General features: G+C 40.1%; 1 protein-coding gene across 4 annotated transcripts in view; it reads right to left on the reverse strand.

Annotated features, from left to right (window-relative positions):
- Window positions 1-444: 444 nt before the first annotated feature.
- ESR2 (estrogen receptor 2) overlaps window positions 445-21,570 on the reverse strand; it is a 37,790-nt gene continuing 16,664 nt past the window's right edge. For 3 of the 4 annotated variants that reach the window (XM_074869033.1, XM_074869031.1, XM_074869032.1), the window contains exons 5-9: window positions 14,037-14,336; window positions 8,944-9,082; window positions 6,508-6,641; window positions 4,661-4,835; window positions 445-2,897 (exon numbers count right to left, since the gene is read on the reverse strand). In XM_074869033.1, coding sequence (XP_074725134.1) covers window positions 2,708-2,897; window positions 4,661-4,835; window positions 6,508-6,641; window positions 8,944-9,082; window positions 14,037-14,336 — 938 coding nt within the window. In that variant the 3' untranslated portion in view covers window positions 445-2,707. Of the gene's footprint in view, window positions 2,898-4,660; window positions 4,836-5,148; window positions 5,855-6,507; window positions 6,642-8,943; window positions 9,083-14,036; window positions 14,337-21,570 lie in introns of those variants that run through there. The other variant, XM_074869034.1, reaches the window with a different exon arrangement.

The raw sequence follows: 21,570 nt of genomic DNA on the forward strand, positions 1-21,570 counted from the left end.
TGCTCACCTCTTCGAACAGCCCACAACTGCAGCATAATTTCAAGTAGAAACAGCCACCTCTGGCCAGGTCCGAGCAGAGCAGTGAAGAAAAGCAATAAACCAGCACCACTTCCCTCCCCTCCTCACAGCCCTCACAGTTCCTCAGCACTCAGTTCATTCATGCTGAAACTGGAAAAGTCCCCCCTGATATCTAAACTGCAATGGAGCGTGGCAGCTCTGCTCAGGGCTCGCAGGGACAGGGACGTGCTCCACACCAGAAATGCAGCATCTGAGCGAGCCTGTGGGATGCAGACCCATGCTGCACCCAACACCTCTCTCAAGAGACAGAGGCACCCTTGTTCAGTCATTTTGCCACACAGCTCCCAGTTTATAAGCTGTGCTGTTTTAGAAACGTGCACCTTCTCCAAATAAGAACCAGCTACATTAATCCAGAGAGACAACAGCTACTGGCTTTTGCCCATTTTAAAACACTAGTAGTAACTTTTAATAAAATTCTGTTCAACAAGACAAAAAGTATCTGTTAAAATGACGTCATTTTCCTATTTGCACAGTGGTAGTAACAGCATATATGAATCACAATACGTGGCACAAATCTGCAGATCACCCTTTTACAGAGTCAATCTAGAGCAAATTTCCATTTAGAAGTTAATTTTACGATTTATACCCACTCCTTCCCATTTTCTTTTTAAGAGGTTTGTTTCAAGACTGCACATAAATTCAGCACTGCTAAAGCAAAACAAAAAAAAATCACTTAAACATTTTTTTGAAAAACTGTATTCAACAAAAAGATTACACAAGATAAAGAAAATCAGAGAAAAAACAATACAACAGGCACTGAGGCCAGAACATGAGCAAGCCCAAGAAACACTGAAATACATCTGTTTCACAGAAAAACTTCCCTCAAAATGAAAGTACCAATGAATTCCAGGCTGTACTCACAATTTTTCCCTTTTTTGTAGTGAATATTACACTTATTTAGAAGGGCACAGTTTCTTAAAAACAATAGAAAGGTAGCTAGTAAAAATTTAGACCATCAGAGCATCTGGTATAGTACAAGATCAAAACAAGACAATAGATTTGTGTAACTCACTGAAAACTCTTTATGCCTGTCCTATAAAAAATACTGTCCTTGGCTTTAAAAAAACACCAAGATCAAAGATTTGACTAATATTCAAAGTATTCAAATGGCATACTAATCAAAGTCCCTAATCCAAAAGACTTATTGGCTCAAAATAGACTTTTGGTGCGATCCCAATTTAATTTCACCATACCCAAAATGCCTAGAACATGCATGTATTATATTTAAACATATCCATTTAGAGTGATTGCAATTCTAGCTCACATCAAAATGTGATATTGCAGTTGCCAGAATGAATGATGCCATCCTGCTCTTCGCTGAGGTCATTGGCCAGGCTATTCCCTCTGTTTTTTTCCCCTCAGTGCAGCTTAAATGCATGCAAAAATCAGAACAGAGGCGTTTAAACCCGCACCTTCAGTGAAATTCAAACAAGCCATCACACTTGCAAAGCAAAGCAAGTGCCAGAACCATCATCCCCATGGCTCTTTGAGGGATCCTATACAAGATACAAAAACCACAGCTAAGGTGCCATGCGCTTTGAAAACAAGCAAGCAGCAAACCTGGGGGCAGCAGGCAAAAGCAGGTCCCAGCTTAGGTTCCTGTCTACTGCCTCACCCCCTGCAAGGGGTTTTGGGTGGGCGGAGCATAATTCCACATGTGAGTCAAAAGAGGGGGGAGATGGTTTGTTTCTAGCTGATTTCACAAGCCCTGATTAGCAGATCATATACAAATACAAACCGTTAATATTCACAGAACAACCTCTTGTACCTAAATATTATCATAGATTTAACATCATTAATAAATATATAAAACAACATGTTAATCTCACAGACAAAACACATTTCAAAGGTCAGCATTGACTGAAATATCCAGGCAGTTTGGTCATTGTTTAAAGCACTGAAGAATTATACACAGATGATAATGTGAGTGTTAAGAACAAGCTCACAAAATATAAACTTAAGCTTGGTTTAACATTTCTGAAGAGGCTCTGAACTGGCCCTAGAAGCTATTCGGAATGGCCTTCAAATGAAGGCCCTTGCAGGCATTGCATATTTAAGAACAGAAGAAACTCCTTTACACTGTACATATCTCAGCACTTTATCTAGATCAGCTGCAAAGCAGGTATTCCCCAGGGACCAGCACACACAGGGAAGTGGATCTGTCCCAGACAATGCTGCTCTACATTTCATACAATCTCCTGCTGAAAGAGGACATTGTCTAATCAGCGCTTAAAAAAACACGGTCTGGGAGATGGAGACCTCTGTGCTCACTGCTAGCCCTGACATAGACTTCTTCTGTCATCTTAAAGCAGGCCCTTTACCTCTGTCTCAGTTCTCCTGCCTCTGAAAAGGAGAGGCAGTAATCCCCTGTCTCGCAGTACTGCTCTGAGGCTTAATTTCATAAGGTGCTTTTGAAGACTCTCAGAAAAGGCACTATAAAAGTGCAGCTATTATAATGTCAGAAACACAGACAGAGGTGTGCGTCCCACAAGCCTTTCCCGAGATACCAACGTGCAAACCTAGAAGAGATGAGGACTCACACTGGGCCACACTTCAGCAGTCCCATCACAGTAGTCTTATTTTCTCCCACAGCTTTGAACAAGCTTCACATTTCCGGGTCTCGACAGAATTACTGGGTTGCCCCGTTTCGCAGACTGTCTCCAGTCTCCATTTGTTCTAACGGGCCAAGTTCAGGGTGTGTGACCGGGGACTTCCTCTGCCCTCGAAGAGTGTGTGCATTCAGCATCTCCAGCAGCAAGTCATACACTGGGACCACATTTTTACACTTCATGCTCAGGAGATGCTCCATTCCCTTGTTACTGTGAAGCAGAACAGCAAATAAGTCAGCAATCTGAGTCCAACAAAGCAGAGGAGGAAAACGTGCTCATGGCTTCAAGAAAGTCCTTTTTTTTTATTAGGAGTTAAAAGGATTTAGCTGCTGTAGTCCCTGAGATCACTTACCACTACCAACAGTAACAACATCCCAATACTTTAAAGCTGAGTGTTCTACCATTTAGAGAACCAAGATTTGTTTTACATGGCACAAACCAACTTCAGAAAATACTGCAGATATATCGACCCTACTGAAATCAAAGAGAAAACCTCTTTGATGCTGTAAATGTGGGAGGCCCCCACACTGCAGCTTTGTACAAAAGGGGAATTTACAACGTGTAGCTCTAGTGACTCCCTACCTCTCCTGCCTGGTTGAGTAGGAAGACTAAACTACCCTGGCTAACTTCAAGCAGTTTGTTTCCTCTCTGCATGTCCAGTGTCAGATCTTGGCAAAGAAGGAATTGCAGCCCCCGCCTCCTACACCCAGCTCTTGAGGATCCTGCTCCATTTGATAATGAAGGCCAAGTGCATCACTTATTTCCAGAACAAACTATAATTGACTGACCAGTGCTAAGCAATGTAAAGGAGTTTGGTTACAACAAAGTAGCCTCCAGACTTTGGCTGAGTCAGGCACAGCATAAAAACTCTTGTTTTAATAAGAAAATATAAAAATTTTGCAAAGATTCACAATGTTTAATGATGCCATGCCAGAACAAGAGCTCCTGTGCTGCTGTGGTGCGGTGTCACACCACAGTGGGCAACCCAGGTGCCAGCAGTGCATCAGAGCCGTGGGTCGGGTTCAGCTCTGGCTGCAGCTCCTGCAGGGCCAGCTCTCACACTCACCCCCAGCTCACAAACAGGCTGTTAAAAGCTGCCTGTTGGCACAGTCGGGTCCCTGCTGCGGCCACCCGCTCTTCCAGAAAACTTGTTGCCAAGGTGGCTGTGCCTCTTCCAGTGTTCCTAAACAGAGTCAGGTATGACCATCTCTCTCTCCTTTGCGTGCTCCAGCCTGGTCCCAGGACTGTCTTCCCTGGACACACTCCACAGCCAAGCCATAAGACAGCTTTATGAATAGCTGGTCTCTTGGTAACAATTTAAAATGACAAACAGCCTGAGAATTAAAGCATCTGTTTGTAGGGCCCTGCCTTTGAATCTGCTGCATTGCAAGCAAAGATGAGCAGCTCACGGAGGTCCAGGAACTGGCAGGGAGCAGAGGAGCTGCTTCCCATGGGGAAAGCAGGAGCCTGCATTGCTGTAGCATGAGTCGCTTGGCAAAAATGTTGTGGTGCCGAATAAAAGACCTAACAGCTAGTTGGTCCCAGGACCCACAATGAATTTGGCCTGGGACCCACATGGCACCCAAAGTACACTTTGCTTCACCAAAGCCTGCACTGCAGATCAGTTTTGAAAGAGACTTTTATTTTGGGTAGAAGAGTTTTGGTGGCTGGGTGGGAGGTTTTTTGAAAGACTGAATTTGTGTTATTATTGTTAAACATTTCAGGCAGATACATAATGAGCAATTTGATGTAATACAGTTAAGACAGCTTTCAGCACACTGATTCTGGGTGCCAGCAAGCACTTGAGTATATTGCCTATTTAGTTGTGCTGGGAAGGAAAGCTTTACAATGAACAGAGATGAAGAGCAGTACCAGGATGCCCTCAGGAGTGCTCCGGAGTTCAAGCCTTGCTTTGTTGTCATAATAAACAAACACTAACTCCTTACGTGTTACACACATTCTGTAAAATTTACCTTGCGTGTCTGACGTGAGAGAGTAGCATCAACAAATTGGCCAGACGAGTTGTCTGTTGCTGCGAGGGGATTCCGCTCTTTGCAATAACCCACACCAAAGCATCTGTGACTACATTAAGCAGGTGATGCCGTTTCCTGTTGCTTTCAGGTTCTTCTGTTGACAAGGGAAACATGCCTAACCAGAGAAGAGAGAGAAATACTCCCTGCTCATGAGGAAGAAAAAAAGCTATGACTGTGGATTTTTTTCTGATGTAATATTTCAACAGGATTAGAGAAGATACATTTCTTGACACCACCCCCTCCAAACCAGTACAAATGATGCTCCATGTACCACACTAAGCTTCAATTTACATTCCTTTGCAAAAATTTGATGGCCACACCATTTGCAAACTGAGTAATTCTCCCAAATCCTCCCAAGACAACATGTTGAACGTAGACCCTTCAGCCCAGAGAACAGACATGCTCTCCATTCTCAAGGTGTTTTTTTTTCTTCCTTTGAATCACTCTGTGTCTTCTGGTTTAGTAACTATTGTGAAATATAGAATTATGCTTTCTCTAATCCCTCTTGCTGAAAAAAAAAAATCTTTTTTTCCTGAGTATACCCTAGGGAGGGAGGAGAACATGGTGAGAGACACTGCTCATGGACCCAGCCTGCCATGGTCTCCCTACAGCTCACTAAGGGTGCCATAATACAGCACTTGCCTACAGTGAGAAATCTTAAAAGTCAGCAAAAATAAAAAAAAGGGAATTGCTGGTATGGAGAGAGAAGAGAAGAAATCGCCACTAGGAAGGTCTGGAAACACACAGTAGTATTACTGATAGAGCAGAAGAGACCTGGACAGATAAAATAAAATCCTCCAAAAGATACTTATGGAAGGACAGAGCTCCAAAACACTTTGAAAATTAGGAGCGAAAGATTAACTTCAACAAGAAAGGAGCGCAAAGAGAGGTGAAGTGAGAGATTTTTTTGAGAGGTGAGGCTTTGAAGCAAATATGGCTGATGAACATGGGGTTTTTGCTGGGGTTTTTGGTTGGTTGGTTGCTTGTTGTGAAGTTGGTTTTTTTTTTTAAAAAAAAAAAAAAGAACAGCTTTTGTTGTCTGCTGAAATAATGGTATCCATCAATAAACAAGTGGGATAACAGTTGGACTATTCCTCTTCAGAACTGTGCTGAGAATTATGCAGAAGTTCCTTGCTGAAAACAGTAGATGTAAATAGTTAGCTGTTATTTTGTTGTTGGATTTTTTTGACAACATTAATTACAAAATTTCCTGGGGAATAAAATTATTTTACTGCAGACTACCCTAAACTAGCAAACACACACTCCTATTTGCCTTGTGTAAAAGGCTGCAAAGCAAAGCTCCTATCCTGAAATTAATCTTGCAGAACTGTTGAGTATTTTCAATCATTTCTACCAATTAATTACCATTAAATAGGAACATTTAAGCCCAATTAATCATAACTCAGTTGAGTAACTAGTTCTACTAGAATTAAGGACAGGTTAGTAGAGCTGTACAGCAACTTTATACATGACCAGGATCCACAGAGATAGGAGCAAAAGTTCTCATTGGGGACATGCCCACAGCCAGAGCCCTGAGCTCCACCTTGTGAGAAGTTTTCAGATTTTGGGTCTTTCATGCAGTTCTTACATAAACCCTATAACAAGCAAATGATACAGCTCAGAAGTTTCTTGAGCAAAAATCCTTACAATCTGACAGTTAGAAGTCCTTCCCTATTGTTCTCTTTCAATGGCTTTGATATGTCTGCCATTTTTAAAGGCTGATTTCCCAGCTACCCTCGAAATAAAAAGTACAGTTTGGTGAGTGTCAGAGTCAACTGCATACTCACTGGAATTGAGGAGGATCATTGCCTTGACACACAGATACTCCTTGTGCTGCAGTTTCAGCTCTCGGAACCTCGAGGTCATGGCCAGGAGCATATCAAAGATCTCCAAAATTCCCTCTACACATTTGCCCTCATCCCTATGGAAACACATTTAAAATGGTACTGAAAAAGTAGAATTAAGGAACTCTGACTCAGCTAGATAAAAGTCAAAGCACAAAGGAGGCTGTAAAAGGCCTATCCATCTCATCTTTGGGAGAATTCAAAAGGTTCTATCATGAAAACTAAATTGAAAATTACACTGGTATAAAAGGTCAGCACCTCTAAGAAACTGATTTTCTCTTTAAAGCACATGCAGGATAGACTACAAGTAAGTATGATCATATTTCTGTAAGAGGCTTTAACTTCACAGCTACTATAATTCTGGAAAACCAGTTTGAAACTCTGTAGTGCAGGGCACAGTACCACCTTGAATCATTTTCCAGATTTGTTTCACAAGGAGTTAATACCACAACCAGTGACATCACTATTTGTATCTGACAAGCCTCAGGACTTGGTGAATAAGAAAGACCTGCTAAAATAAGTTTCTTGGAACAATAAGACATTTAAAAAGAATAAAACAATCTCTACCCCCATTCCCCAGCACCTTTTTCTTTGAGCGTGAAGATGTAAATAGATTTTTGGGTTCTTCATGGCTTTGTGGTTTGGTTATTTTTTATGTTTGCAAGTGATTACTGAATGCAACTTTCTCCAGTTTGGATATTAGAAACGGCCCCATTTTCTGATCTAAAAAAATCCCAAACAGCACTAAACCATTCCAATGGGTTTAAAATTAAGCTGCAGCAGATTTCAAACCACTGAAGTTACTGTTCCTGATTTTTGGTTAGTTTCTTTTACATGTACTGGACCAAAAAAAGCAATTAAACTCTATGACACAGTATGCAAAGGGATGCTTCTTATACTGTCTGTGATATGAGATATTTTTTTCCTCTGTAATGTTTTTAAGATGAGACAGACTTAAGCACAGCAGTGCAGGAGAATTAGAGAACTTTACTCCTCTACCGGATCCCAAGAGGAAGGTGCTGAGCCTTCAGGGTGCGAGGCAGGCACAGGCAGGTAACACTAACAAGGTGCAGCAAGTACTGCCTGCAGCCAGCTAGCTGCCTCAATATTGCCCAGTTTCCCCTGTTCCTCATAGCAAAGGGGAATTTTAAGCTTTGGAGCAGGACAGGCAGCTGCCAGTTTCAAAAGAAAGACACAAGCATCAGAGAAGTACTTGTCTACAAAGCTTATGTAGGAAATGTATCTGAAGTTCAGCTAAGATAAAAACAATCAAGTTACAGACCAGTTTCATATACACTTGTCTTAAAGAAAAATAAAATTACAGTGTGCCCAGATGCTTGCTATCTCCCACTCTGCTGTGTCTTGTGGAGATGAAGGAATGCCTCAAATAAGCTCACTCTATTCAGCACATATTAGCTCCTGAGGAACTAAATGTATCATACATTTTCAGCAATTTCTTATCATTGCATTGAACAACACAGCGGGTCCTGCATGGAATTTTATATGAGCAAATAGTAATTTATTTCATATATTTTATAAATTAAATTTATTTCTCTTACTAACCCATTTTGTTTTCTGTATCTACAATGATTATTACTGAGCTCAAGCCACAGAACTGGTATAGACCTGAATTTCCACAGGTTGAAAAGGTTAAGAGACATTTTAAACCTACCCAAGAGAACAGATTGTTTCCCTGACTTTTTACCAGTGTGAAGCCCAGGTCAAACCCTCTGAGGTCCTGTAGAAAAACACCCTTACTAATCCGTATTCTTCCCTGCTGGTACATGATGTTACAGAGAAATAATTTTTAGTCTTGCAAACACCCTGCTTTAGCTTGAAAATAATGCTTTCAGTATTAAAAAGCAAGCTAGGGGTTTTTTAATCCCTTTTGACTAGTGCTGCAATGTTCATTATTACAGCTATTTATGAAGTCTGCACTAGGGGCAGGAAGAAAAACAGGTAGAAAAGCTACTTTAAAAAAATAAAATATGGCCTGACACTACATCTGGTTTTTTTGAGGGGTGGGGGGAGAAAAATCTATCAGCTGCATTGTGTTGATGTGTCTACTGTTTCAGCATCTAGAGACCTGGACCAAAAGGAACAAAACCAACAAAAAATGTGAAAAATACAGAGAAACTTCAATTCTCACGTGCTACAGGAATTAAAAAACTGGCAAGTTCAACAATACTGTTTACACTTAGCATTCCTTAAGCCTGTCAGGATGTGGAACCTCAAGACGTTATTGTTACAAATACAAGTAAAGGATAAATAGATATACTATTAATAACATCTCCCATACTTAATCCTCTTCCTTTTACCATTCACCCCACCTCCAAACATGCTAATATGAAGTGTTCTCAAGAAGTTTATTACTCTTACCTGTCTAGTACAAGGTCTGGTGCAAAAATTAGTTTCCCAGGATGGTCGATTGATCTCCACATCAAACCAATCATTAAAACTTCCATCCAGCAGCTCTCCAAGAGCCTTACTTGATCATATAGGCTGAGATCAATGAAACCTAAAATGATGAAAGTAGCATAAAATAAATCAATCTGTTTATTTCTCTGTTTTGATAAAGCAGACTAAGTGTATGAGAAACAAAAGAAACAGAAAGAATTACGGGCTGTGAAGAAAGCCAGAGAAGGGAGCACTGACATCAGAAGGACCATGCTGCCATCTCAAATAGGAACATAAATATTTGTTATTATCATTGTCAAATCTTCCACAAAACATCTGAAATAAAGCAGAGTGATGTTCAAGGGCAATTATTCCCATACCGCTGGTGAAACTCAAGTGACTGCAGAGGACCTGTCTTATGCTTGGCCACCTCTTTAGATGACAGTCCCACAGCCTCCTGAGAGGCACCAGGGAATCACTCAGGAAACTCCCATTTGTTGGAGATTACTGCATTGCACTGCAGAGGACTCCCAAGAAAATAGTCTGTTCTTTCCCCAGAATCCATATGGTTGTCATTTGCAGGGGTTTTTTAATCTTATAAGACAGGCATGTTTCTGGGTTTCTTGGGTAACTATGAAAGAGTCCACATCTTAGTGCCTCTGTATTATCATCCCCTTTGTAAATGACATGTGTTGACCCTATCCTATCCCTTTCCTGCTGCCTCCTTCCCCAAAATTGCAATAAACCAGAAAAAAAAAGACAAGGGTAGCTGCTGAAGGTCATAGTGTCCCCATTGCCTCCATACACAGCATCCCAGAAGCAAGACCAGAATTAATGCGATTGTGCATAAGCCTGGTGCAGCATTTAGTTGTCTCCAGAACTTACAGCCAGGAGTCAGATAGCACTGCAGCACAGCCAGAAGGGAGAGACAGTCATTGCCCTCCCTTTCCCTTCCCCTGTAAAAAATACTGGGGAAAAAAGATGCATAGAAGCCAAATAAAGAGAAGAAAAATTTACATACCAAAAGACCAGAAGTGTAAATTATGAAAATACAAGTGGGAAAGCAGACTGGCCAGTTAAGGTGTAAAAACACAGATACGATGAAGACCAGTCCAGTGGTCAAAAGCAGAGCTGCTTTAGACAGGTCTCTTAGCAAAGGTGCTTCATTTTCAAACAAGCTGGCATCTACGACTCTGCATAGTGAAAAATTGTTAATGCCTGGCCATGAGAGACAGGTTTCCCGCCGTTTTTGCCAGTTGTCTGAGGTCTTAAAATACACACAGTACGTTTGCACTGTCAAAGAATCTTCTGTCAGTGATTTATATAAACGCTCCATGTATTTTAATCTCATTAAACTACTAGGCTGGGAGACAGTCAGTGACAGCCCAGGTTGACATAAACTGGGTAATGCACACTCTCTCTTACCAGTGCTAAAAGTGCTGCCTTTCAAAATCGATAGCCTTGCTCCTTATTTTGTAAGAAGGGTAAACAGGAGACTATGAGGGGTACCTTCTCTCCTGGATTTTGTTGTCACACAATTTACTACAGAACCCACAGCCAACAACAGATTATCTGCCAGACACACACTCATAATTTTAAAAGTGCTTTTAGAAAAATAATCATGGAAGTGTGAATAGTATAAACTGACAGTGGCAGTTTCCCGGGAAACAACAGCCCAAAGACATTTCCAAATTTATTTAAATAAACATTTACACAGGCATGTGCTGATTTCTCTAGCATAAATAACAAGTTACTTGGTTTAAAAAAAAAAAAAAAACCTATCTCAGTTGAGTGAGATGTCAGCGCAAGTCTCAGTGTTCAATCTATAGATACTTAAAGATCCAGATTCATCCTGTATGTCATCTGCTAAGCTCACATTATCAGCACCAGCAGTATGATTTATGACCACTGAGTACAGTGACTAGAAGGACTATGTCTTTCCTATTCCTAACAATCTTATGCTTTAAAGACTGAGGACAGCAGATAACCACCACAGCTTCCATTGCAGTGTCAGAAGTCCTATTTCATCTGCTGCAGAGTACATTAAACTACTTGTTTTTCTATGGCTGTAGTACAGGGCCTTTAAATTGTGTGCTCTATACCAAATAATTTCATTATAAATTACTGAGACACAAAAGAAAAAAAAACTTGTGCTGTATGTGTAGTAACTAGCAAAAGACACACTGCTCTGGCCAGCAACACACTAGGTTGCATAATCAATCCAAATGTCAATATTATGACAACATTCTATTGATTAGCAATACAGGTTCAGCTATGAACCACATTCAACTCTCTTAGACTAGGTCAACAAAGTAAAAGGCAACTATAGAAGTTATGTTCTGCCATATGACAACTTAAAATTAAAATACTTGGAATTCAGAAGGAAAAAAATCCACGTGTCAGCTTCTATTTTATTGAGCAACAATAAAAATACAATCCATTAAATTGAAAGTACAGAAAAAAATACAGGGAGTAAAAGTCATAACGAAAGAAGGTTATTAAATATTAAATATTAAAAATATAAAACATAAACATTTATCTTTCTTATTTAGGCAAAAAGTTACTGTTAACATCAGCAACTATAGGAAAAATAAGAAGATTTTCTTTCACTTTCAGTGAGTGTCGAAATAATATCCAATAATACTTTAGAGGTGAAAATGGTCTTCTTACCCAGCCACACAAAAGCAAATATTCAGCTTTACAGAAAGTAAAATTACTGTTCACTGGCCATTAGTCAAGAACTCTGTATTTTTTTTCTAAGACCTTACCTCCAGGAAGCAGAGCATGGATCTAGATGGTTAACTTCTGGCAAGAATTTTTGAAAACTGAAATTCTATGTCCTAAGCTTTGGTCATCACAGTTATTTTAATGGGAAAAAAAAAAAAAAATCCACATTCAAGTAAATGCTCTAACTACCATGTAATATAGCAATATTACTTATAATTAGGTACATATTAAACATCACATCTATTTTTGGCATTGTTCTAAAATGGTGTTTACTTCTGTTCTGTGTAACAGGAGTGATCAGAAAGAAAACAAACATACAAGATAAAGTGTCAACATTCCCAGGAACTGTTTTGAAGGGGTTTGACTGCTTCAATGGGTTTTCTTCATATAGTTCTCTTATTGCCAAGAAAAAGGTTTTATTTCTGACAAATGTTGAAAATAAACTAAAAATGATCAATATCAAAATTGGGGTTGGTTTGAAAAGTGATATTTTAAAAAATTTAAAAGATTAATCTCAACTGGCTGAGGTTTTGGGTTTGTGCTTGGGATTTTTATTGAAAAAAAATAAATTAAGAACAATCAGAAAATGGAAAATGCTGTTTGGGGTTTTTTTCCCATTCAAATATTGCTTAAAATGAGGTCATCTTCCAAGACTTTCTCTGGTTTTCCTTCACAATTCCCTTCCTACTAGATTAACATAACTATATGGAGTTCTCTGAAATGGTACCTTTTAATCAAGTTTTTCTGATCGGACAAGAAATTATAGTAAAAGACACCACTTAACCCCTTACAGTTACTCACTTTACAGTCAAGAAAAATAAAGATTAATGATTCAGGCTCTCAGTTTAAAACATTGCACGTTAATGGCAAAACCACTATCACTTTGCAAATGGCTAGCGTGGTTTAAGACGCTCATGCTGTGCAAGCATCTCCTCCCCAGCAGCTCAGCAGGTGACCTGGAATTTGTACATCCTAAAACCATCACAGCTGAACCCTCCAACACAGTGGCTGAGCCATGGAGACTGTGATCTGCAACTAGATGTGGTCCAGCAGCTGGAGATGGCAGCACCTTCAGCCACTCCACATAGATCTGAAATAGAATACACTTCCCTTACTCTAAATTCTTAGTTTAAGGATTATACAAAATATTCTCCACTAAGCTTGTTGCCTGTACTGTGTACACACTCAGTTTACTCCTAGATGTAAGGATTACTGGCATGTCTTCCTGCGTGCGTATTCAAGTGACAGCAAGTGCTGTTCACAGTGCACAAGCGTGACAAGACCAGGGCACACACCAGTACACTGGCTGCCTTCAGCATTAAATCCAAGAGAGGAGCTATGGTGTCCTGATGGACGTGGGGTTAGGACTACCAGACACACTGCAGAATATATTAGCCATGCAAGGTAAACACAGGTGTAGGGATCACTTCTAGCAGAGCACTGTATCTGAAGTTAAGGATTAAGCCCCACGCTGCTATAAGTCTATCCATTATTCAATGCTTCTTTCAGCTCGCTGTTATTAGTTGGTCAACTTAGCTCTGGCCAAAGGGCCACAGTCTGCGGTTTAGTCTATGTCAGCCAGCAAGTTCTTCTGCACAACTCTGCCAGCTATCATCTCTGTGTGCTGGCTGCTTTTATTCTTTCTTCTGACTGTTTTAATCGTGGGTGTTTCATGGAGAAAGAATTGCAAATGCTCACCATTTCTAGTTTGTAAGAAGTGAAATGGTACATTGTCAAAATACAATACTGTGGTCACACTTGAGACATTCAAGGCAATAACACCTGTAGTTGTACTTCAGTGAATGTTCTTTGTGTTGCCAAAACCAAAAGCATCCTTATTGATTTTTATTTTGAAGGAGAGCGCACGATAATTCTGAGATTGATACTATGCACCACTTTGCAATGTGATGCTTTTGTGAAGCAACTACGTCAAATGAAACAGTTGCAGATGCTCAGTGCTTGGACACGCTTCAGTTTTCATCAACTGAAACCTTCTATCAGGATTCAAAGAAAGAAGTTGGTCTTAAATTCCTTTTTATAGCAAGCTAATTAATATCCCTTTTAATGAACCTTCTAAATCAGATTGATCAGGTATTGATAGTTGATGAGGTAGAAATTACATGCAACACCAACTATGCTTTTTAGCAAAATGAACGAGTATTTGACTAACACCAAATAGCAAATTATGGGCTAGATCATTGTCTAAATGAAAATACATCCAGGATAATAAGCTTCAGACTTTCATACTGCATATTTACTGTGCTGTGCTATTATTTCAGTGTAGAAAATGATACATTGATGGTAAAAGCATTGACTAAAATAAACAAAAAAGAGATTGAAATTCTTACCAGGAATTTTTTTGGCCCAACCAATCATGTGAACCAGCTCTTTGTCTGCCAGTTTTGTCAGGGACATCATCATGGAGGCCTCCGTGAATGGTTTGCTGGGACGACTCACCAACACGTTGGGAGGCTCCGCTTCAAGCAGTGTTAAAACAAACTGCTCCGGACTGACTGTGCTGAGCAGGATCTCTTTTACACGGGTGGCCGTCTCATTGTATTTCTTAGCTTTGCCAATGAAATGCACCTGATCTTCTGAATTACGGTGGCGACGCAGGATCCGATATCCACAACGTTCTCTTCTTGAGCCTGACACAAGAGGCACATGATTGCACTGAAGTATTTTTCTCTCAGTGTTGCATTATGTAAATCCACATATTTGGAAAGAAGGGGGGAAAACCCTTTAATATTGGATGTTCTAATATTGAACATCAAGTTTCCAAATTTCTAGAGCATTCAGCATTGACTTAACTTTGTTTCCACTGACTTCTGCTGAGGCTTTTGTTTATTTTACTAAACAAAACAAGTACGTTAAAAATATTTATTTTTGAACTTCAGTTAACTCACTTTAAAAGTCCATGGGAAAATTCCCATTGACATGAAAAAGAGATAAATCAGGTCTTTAAATGCAAATAAAGATAGCTGTTTGTAAATTCTGTTCTGAAAATCTGTTTTAGAGGTACACTGGGGGAAGAAAAAAATTCTGAAAGTCTGGGCCATGATACAGAGTAAATACCTCAGCCAGAAGCACAGCTGGGCCTCCCTGCTAGCTGGGTGTTCACCTAGGGACTTACTGAGATGCAACCCATTTTTTTCCCCTACGTCCCATTAAGCCAGCAGGAGTTTCCCCAAAGAGAATTCAGATATCTGCAACTAGAAGGAGCAAGCCCTGTGTTTGGAATTTTGTATGCAGAACGCTATTTCTGTTGCAAAGAGCAGTCCTTTAAATTCCCGGACTTAATTTATTATTCATTCTCACAACACCAAATATTCTCCAATTCTCTGTCAGCGTTATTGGTGGGATCATTGTTACCTGTTCTTGCATAGCTGCTATGGAAAGAGTCAAAAGCATCTCCAAAAACATGGTATAGGGATTTGCTAAAACATTTAGCCATGGCTTCTACTTCCCTCACCCCTTCAGCGTATTCTATAACAAGGACTATGTTTACTGATTTACAAATAATCCTTGGCAGTAACTAATGTGCAAGATTGCACTATGTTAAAAATCTGGATGTTTAAAAATATTGAGTTACTGAACAGATCCTTAGATTGGAATCCTCCAGTACTTAACATTTTTAATATTACAACTAAGTTGTCCTCTAAATCTTTTAGAAGTTTTTTTTTTTTGTGCTGGTCATCAACACTTTTACTGACATATGATACTCAAAGGTTGAATTTTCATAGATATGAAAATACCTGTGCTAACACAAATCTACACCAGACCAACATTTATTATTGCATACATAGACACCATGGAGCCTTAAATTGTAATAAGTTGTCTCATTTGGTTTCAGCCCCACAATAAACTTGACAAAAGCATGCTTTCTACTACTATCTTGACATTTCTACATTTATGAAGTCCTTTTGGTGTGTTGCCTAAAGACTTCTTGGCCTGGTCATAGCCTCTGGTTCTTCTTCATTAGGGTATGTGATTAAACACTTCATAAAGTGCATGAAGACACAGAAGCAAAGGAATGATGAAGATGGAAGAATACCAAGAACCTAATCAGTGACAACAAGCACACTGATTAGGCTACTCTCAGGGCTATCAAAGGAGAATGATCAGCCTGTGGTCTGGGCATGACGCCCAGCAGATAAGTCAACAGGAAAGGCTTTTCAGTTCACCTGGAGGGACCAGGAATTCCAAGCCACCTACTAGAAAGACCAGAGGATCTGGGTGTCAGCTACTGGTAGGTAGGGTGATAGGTTTGGACCAGCTAACAGAGACCTGTTTGTATGTGTGTGCACAAGAGAGTTTGTGTACGAGGCACCTGGAAGAACAGAGAATCCAAGGGCCAGCTACTGGATAGGATTGACTTTCTAAAGCCAGTTACTGGAGGGATCCATAGGACATGTATGTTTCTGTGACCATTTGTGGGGGAGAAGGGCTGGGTACCAGCAACTGGGGTGAGGCTGCAGACCAAGAGGCCATCAGCTGGGGAGATACGGGGATCCACAGGCCAACTGTTTGACAGACTGACTAATCCCAGCTACTGGAAGGATCCATATTGCATAAATGCATATATTTTCCACTTCTGGTGTTCGCATGAATCCTGTAGTTTGGCTGTGCTGATCTGTGTGGCTGACTGTGGATACAGTTATTGTGTGTACATGTGCCTAACAAGAATACACGCTCAGACATGCTACTGGACCTGAGGACGTGGCAATGTAGCAGCTTCCCTCACCAAGTTACTGGATTGAGGAATTCCTGCCATTCTTCATCCACATCCAACAGAGTTATATAGACTATGATTTGTCTAAATTCCAACCAGGCAATGCAATTCTGGCCCCAGGTATCATTTAGCAACAAGGCCCAAACATAAGCCAAACTAAAAACAAAGGTAGTGGGGGCACAAAAAAAATAATTTCAGATGCTGTTGACAAGGCTTTGTCTTGCTAAATAAAATGCTGGGTGAATGCAGACTCTCAGTGGTGGAGGTTCCTCAGATGAGGTGGCTTTTCAGATCATAGTCCTGTCTTGTCTTCAGCAGCTGTCAGGCACCATTTGAGTCAACCCGTGAGAAGGGTGAGATGCAAAGGCCAGTCAGGTGCAACCTGGAGGCACTGAAAAGGCTGGATAAGGACTTACAAAGTCTGCCAGGACTTTAAGGATGTGGAACTTTCAACTGCACATTGCTATCATCCTCACTTGTTGCCTGTTCAGTGAACCAACTCAGATGTAAAAGAGAACAGGGTGACCATTAAAGAAGTTCTCAATATTGGAGAAAACCCTTTACCTGGATACTCAAGAGACTGGAGAAGACAAACAGGCAAAGCTGATTCAATGGACAGTCCTCAGGCATGGAGGAATCCAAGTGGAACAAGGCATTTGGAAATGGAAACATTATCAGCTGGAAGTCCAGCTTAAAGTCTGCACCATTTGGGGCAAGAATGGTTTTGCATCCTTAAAAGGAATATGGGTAGGATGTAATGGGTTGAGTACTGACAGGACATTTGCATAAATAATGGATTGAAGCAAAACAATCAGTGATTTGCAGAACCAAATGCTTAGCCAAATGACATTTAGCTAGAAGTTGCCAGAGCAGCCGAAAAGCAGTTAGAGAAAGATAACATACCAGCTGAGACAAAGCTTGAGACATTATCATAAGGTAGATTCATGAAATCAGACTTGATGATGTTACACCCAAAAAAGGTTACCTGCAGAACTACACAAATCACAGAGCAATTTCTTCAACCATCTGTCATTCTTCCTGAGAGAGTCAAAGGACAGCGAGGTATGGGCTAATTTCCACACAGACACTTGGATGATGTAGTGAACTCTGTGCTAAGCCTCATTTTGGACTAATGCACAAAGGTCAAGAGGAAAATCTTAAAGTGTCTTGTCAGCTCCAGAAAAACATTAGCACAGTGGGCTGTAGACTGTTCTGAAGTCATGTCATGCACAGAAAGTATGTAAATATTTTCCATCAGGGAAGACAAAGAGGAAAGGTCGACGGTGAGCTAAGCAAGTGGAACAAAAGTACAACTGGAGACAGATGAAGAAGTGCCTCGGTATCAGGGTGCTCTAGCTACAGAGAGATCCATGGCTCTGATTTTCATATCAACGTGCATGGTAGAGACAATAAGCACCACAAGAGATATGAACTAAAGCAAGAAGCAACACCACACGTCATTTCTACTATTTAGAAAGCTGAAGCACATTGAAAGCGGGCATCTGGAAGGACAGGAAAAGAAAAGGAGCACTGAAGGACTGAAAGTCATAGGGAGATGCAAGGCAGAGGAGAAATTTTCCTGGGCTGTCAAAAAATACCAGCTGCTCCACGACATGCATAGCTTTTGTTCTTCAGTACCTGGTGGAGCTGTGATGCCCCCAAAAGAAGACACATGAACAGCAGTGTTTTAATTAAACACATGGAAAAGTTGTTCAGTTAGGGACCATATTTAAAATTATAAACTCAGAAAAACTACTAGTTTAAGATGGAGCTGGGGAGAGGAGGAGATGCCTGACACAATGAAGAAGAAATTACAGCAGTTTGGACACATCTGCCAGAAGCAACCTGTGGTCAAACAAGCACTTGCTTATTGACCCTAGTTCAGCTCCTGGCACTGAAGTGAACCAAGTGCACTCTTGTGGGACTCCACATCCTCTGATCAGCTGTCCTCAGCTCTGTTATACTGTCACCCAGACTGCTCTGTGGCACAGAAAATATCAGGGCTTTGGTGCCAAGACCCAAGTTATCCTTTCCAATTCACTGTTGTAAAGATTTTAAATGACATTTTGTAGTCTATCCAAAATATAAATACACAGGTAGGTGACCAGGTACTTTAATGAAGATCAAAGAAATCAGTAAAATTAAAAAAAAAATATATTAAAAACCAGTTGTCCAGCATCCTGTTCTAATTGATACAACCTTGTACAATTTTCATCTGTGCAGCTGCACTCCATGCTCCATCTTAAAATAATCCGGTCAGGTTATGATACTTACTGACAATATTAAAGGTCTCAGTAATTGTGGAGGGTTTTTACTGGGGAATAACAAGCCCCGTTGTTACTTTAGGTTATTTAACTAAATCAAGTTTTATATATAACTGGTACATATTTAACAAAAATGCTCCATTTAATACATAAAAACAGTTTCTAAAATCACATCTCCAGTGCAGAAAGCCAAACTTCATTATGACATTTCTGCATAAAAATCTGGTTACTAAAAAAAAAAAATATACTTGGTGACAAAGAAAAGGGGTAAAAAAAAAAATCCTGGTCAAACCAGATTCTGATTTATTGTTTGTATTTTTTAATCACCATATATTGCCAAAGCAGGCAAAAGCTAAGTCACTGAGCAGTGTGCGTAAAACACAGCTCATCAGTAATTAAAAGAGATACTATTTATTTCCACATTAAAATTTATTCTGTTTGTATTAAAAAAAAGAAATACGTGCATTGTAAGATTACACAACTAAGAACACAACATTTAAGCTTGCTAGTCAATTGACACATCAGAAAGTAGCAGCCTTTCCAATTAAAACAACATTTCAACAATGTAAAGAAACTTCTGTGCTTTTTATTCAAATCCAAATTTTAGGCAGGACTGAGAAATTTTACCTGTACGTCTATTGGCACCCAACAGGCATGTATAAGTGCTTATAAAACTATATTTTGTAAATAATTTTAGAGCAGCTTAATGCTTGCCTTAACTGGACACAGAGATGTGGATCAATCTATGTAAAGGCACAGCAATAAATTGCTTAGAGTTTCCCAGATTAGGGACTATTTATGACTTTACCACATATAGCTTAATAGCTAATGTTCATTTATATAAAGGTAATTCAGGCAACTGGAGAAGTGCACAAGCTGATCAAATCCCTCGTTCTTGCTACAGCACTCTGGTTATTTAGAGTTACTCTTTGCGCAACAAAATAGCTGTATTCAGCTGAGAATGCTGGACCAAGGGCAAGACCTCAAGCTACAGCACCATAGACCACATGGGTAAATGATCACAAGAATATAAGAAATAAGACACATTGGAAAAAAGCCATTAAAATGAGCCTGTTGTTCACTCACCCATGAACAAGCCACAACAGGTATTACTGGCAGTGAAACAGTATTTTTAAGCAACTCCTGCTTTACAAATTCTTTGAAAATCGCAAATGCCTCTGATGCCTGATAGGGTGGGCAGTTACATGGCACCTTGCTCTTAATATTGATTTTGGTCCCTGGCAACTGCTTTTGTAACTAACCAGTTCAGCAGCAACTGCCGATTGAATATATTATAATCCGTTTTTGTAAGTGTTTGAGCTTAAAACTGCTCAAGTATACATTAGTAAATCATTATCTCTCCAGTCACCTTTGAAAGCAAATGCAAATGTTCTGGTGAATACGTCTGTATTCACAGAGCAGACCTACTGACAAAGCTGCTGTCTGCCATACAGGCATGAGAACAGGAGCTGAAATTACAGTAATTTTTATAATAGCTAAAATACAATTAATACATCTGATGTCCAGAGAATGCCATGAAACATTTTTTTCCCCACTTACTTTCTGTGTGAAAAGTAATTTACAGTATTTCAGAGTGCTATCCAGGAACTGCACACAGCAGCCACACACAGGAGAAAAAGAGAGCCAAAGTCTGAACCGTATCAGCCCACAGAGAAGTCCGTTTTTCTTTCTGCAAACTTGTGAAATGATGCCAGTATTCAAGGGCAGCATCTCTCCATCACTTTTTAGTATTGCCCCTCAGCCTCCTCATGCGGGCTGGGGAAGGGGCAGAAAGGAGCTTATTCTTTGGAGCATTTTCAACACATTGAGAACTGGCACATGGGGAAAGAGACACAGGAGCGAGGTAGAGTGGGGAAATAAAAGGTAAGTCTAGTCCAACAGTGAAACTGAAAACTCCTTATGGAAGAATGTCTATTTGAGCCTCAGGAAGCAAAAGAGAAAAGCATGAGCATAGCTGCTCCCAGAGTGGCTACAGTTAAGTGATGAAGCAACTCCCCGCTTTTCTGCCTTTGGCAAACAGCCCAGCCCATTTCAGCTCCCCAGGTAAACACCAGAAAGCTCCAAGAGAAGATCAATTTTACCCGGATCTGTTTTATTCAAGTTTGCTCAGCAGAGTTAACTGCAGTGTTTCTGTTTTCCTTCTTCCTGCTATAGTCCTAGTGCCAAAATTTAGCAGTAGCTGTCTTGATTGGAACAGTAGGCAACACAGACTTCCCACGGAGAAATTTGCAGATGTGGTGTCTGAGACCCTTAATATGCTTTTGGCAACGATGGTATATTTTGTAAGACAATCCATTATCACCTTAACACAAAGCACCCCCAAGCTCGCCTCCACTGAAATACATGTGGCTTGTTGGGCTGACTTCTCAACATTTATGAATGCGAAGACATCCAAGAGAATTTCATAGAGAATTTCATGTCAGAAAACTCCAAAGCAACACTTTCCTACTGCCTCCTACTGTTCTAAAGGTGGCATGTACTGCCTAATCACATCTACACACAGAAATGTATGTTATATATATACACACACATGTGTATTTTTTCTCAAGGTGTCTATCGATAACATGAAAAGTGAAGATTTAAAGATTTGATGCGAACAGTGCAGAGTTTTTATGAAGATCTTTTATAAACTACAAAGTGGTAATTGAGGATCTTTTATCACTTCTGCCGGACAACAAGTCACCACTGAGCAAAAATGCACTTACAAACCATTCTGTCTTAACCAGGGTTTTAGCAGATGTGAACCAATGCATTCACAAGTGACCTGGGAAAGGAACAGAGATGGGGAAAAGCCTTCATTAAAAGGAAAATGTACTCTTTTATGGCTTTCTACAGCAAAAAAACTGGTATTAAAGCATAGCTCTA

This window comes from Strix uralensis, chromosome 4 (genome assembly GCF_047716275.1).
Source record: "Strix uralensis isolate ZFMK-TIS-50842 chromosome 4, bStrUra1, whole genome shotgun sequence".
NCBI classification, from domain to species: domain Eukaryota; kingdom Metazoa; phylum Chordata; class Aves; order Strigiformes; family Strigidae; genus Strix; species Strix uralensis.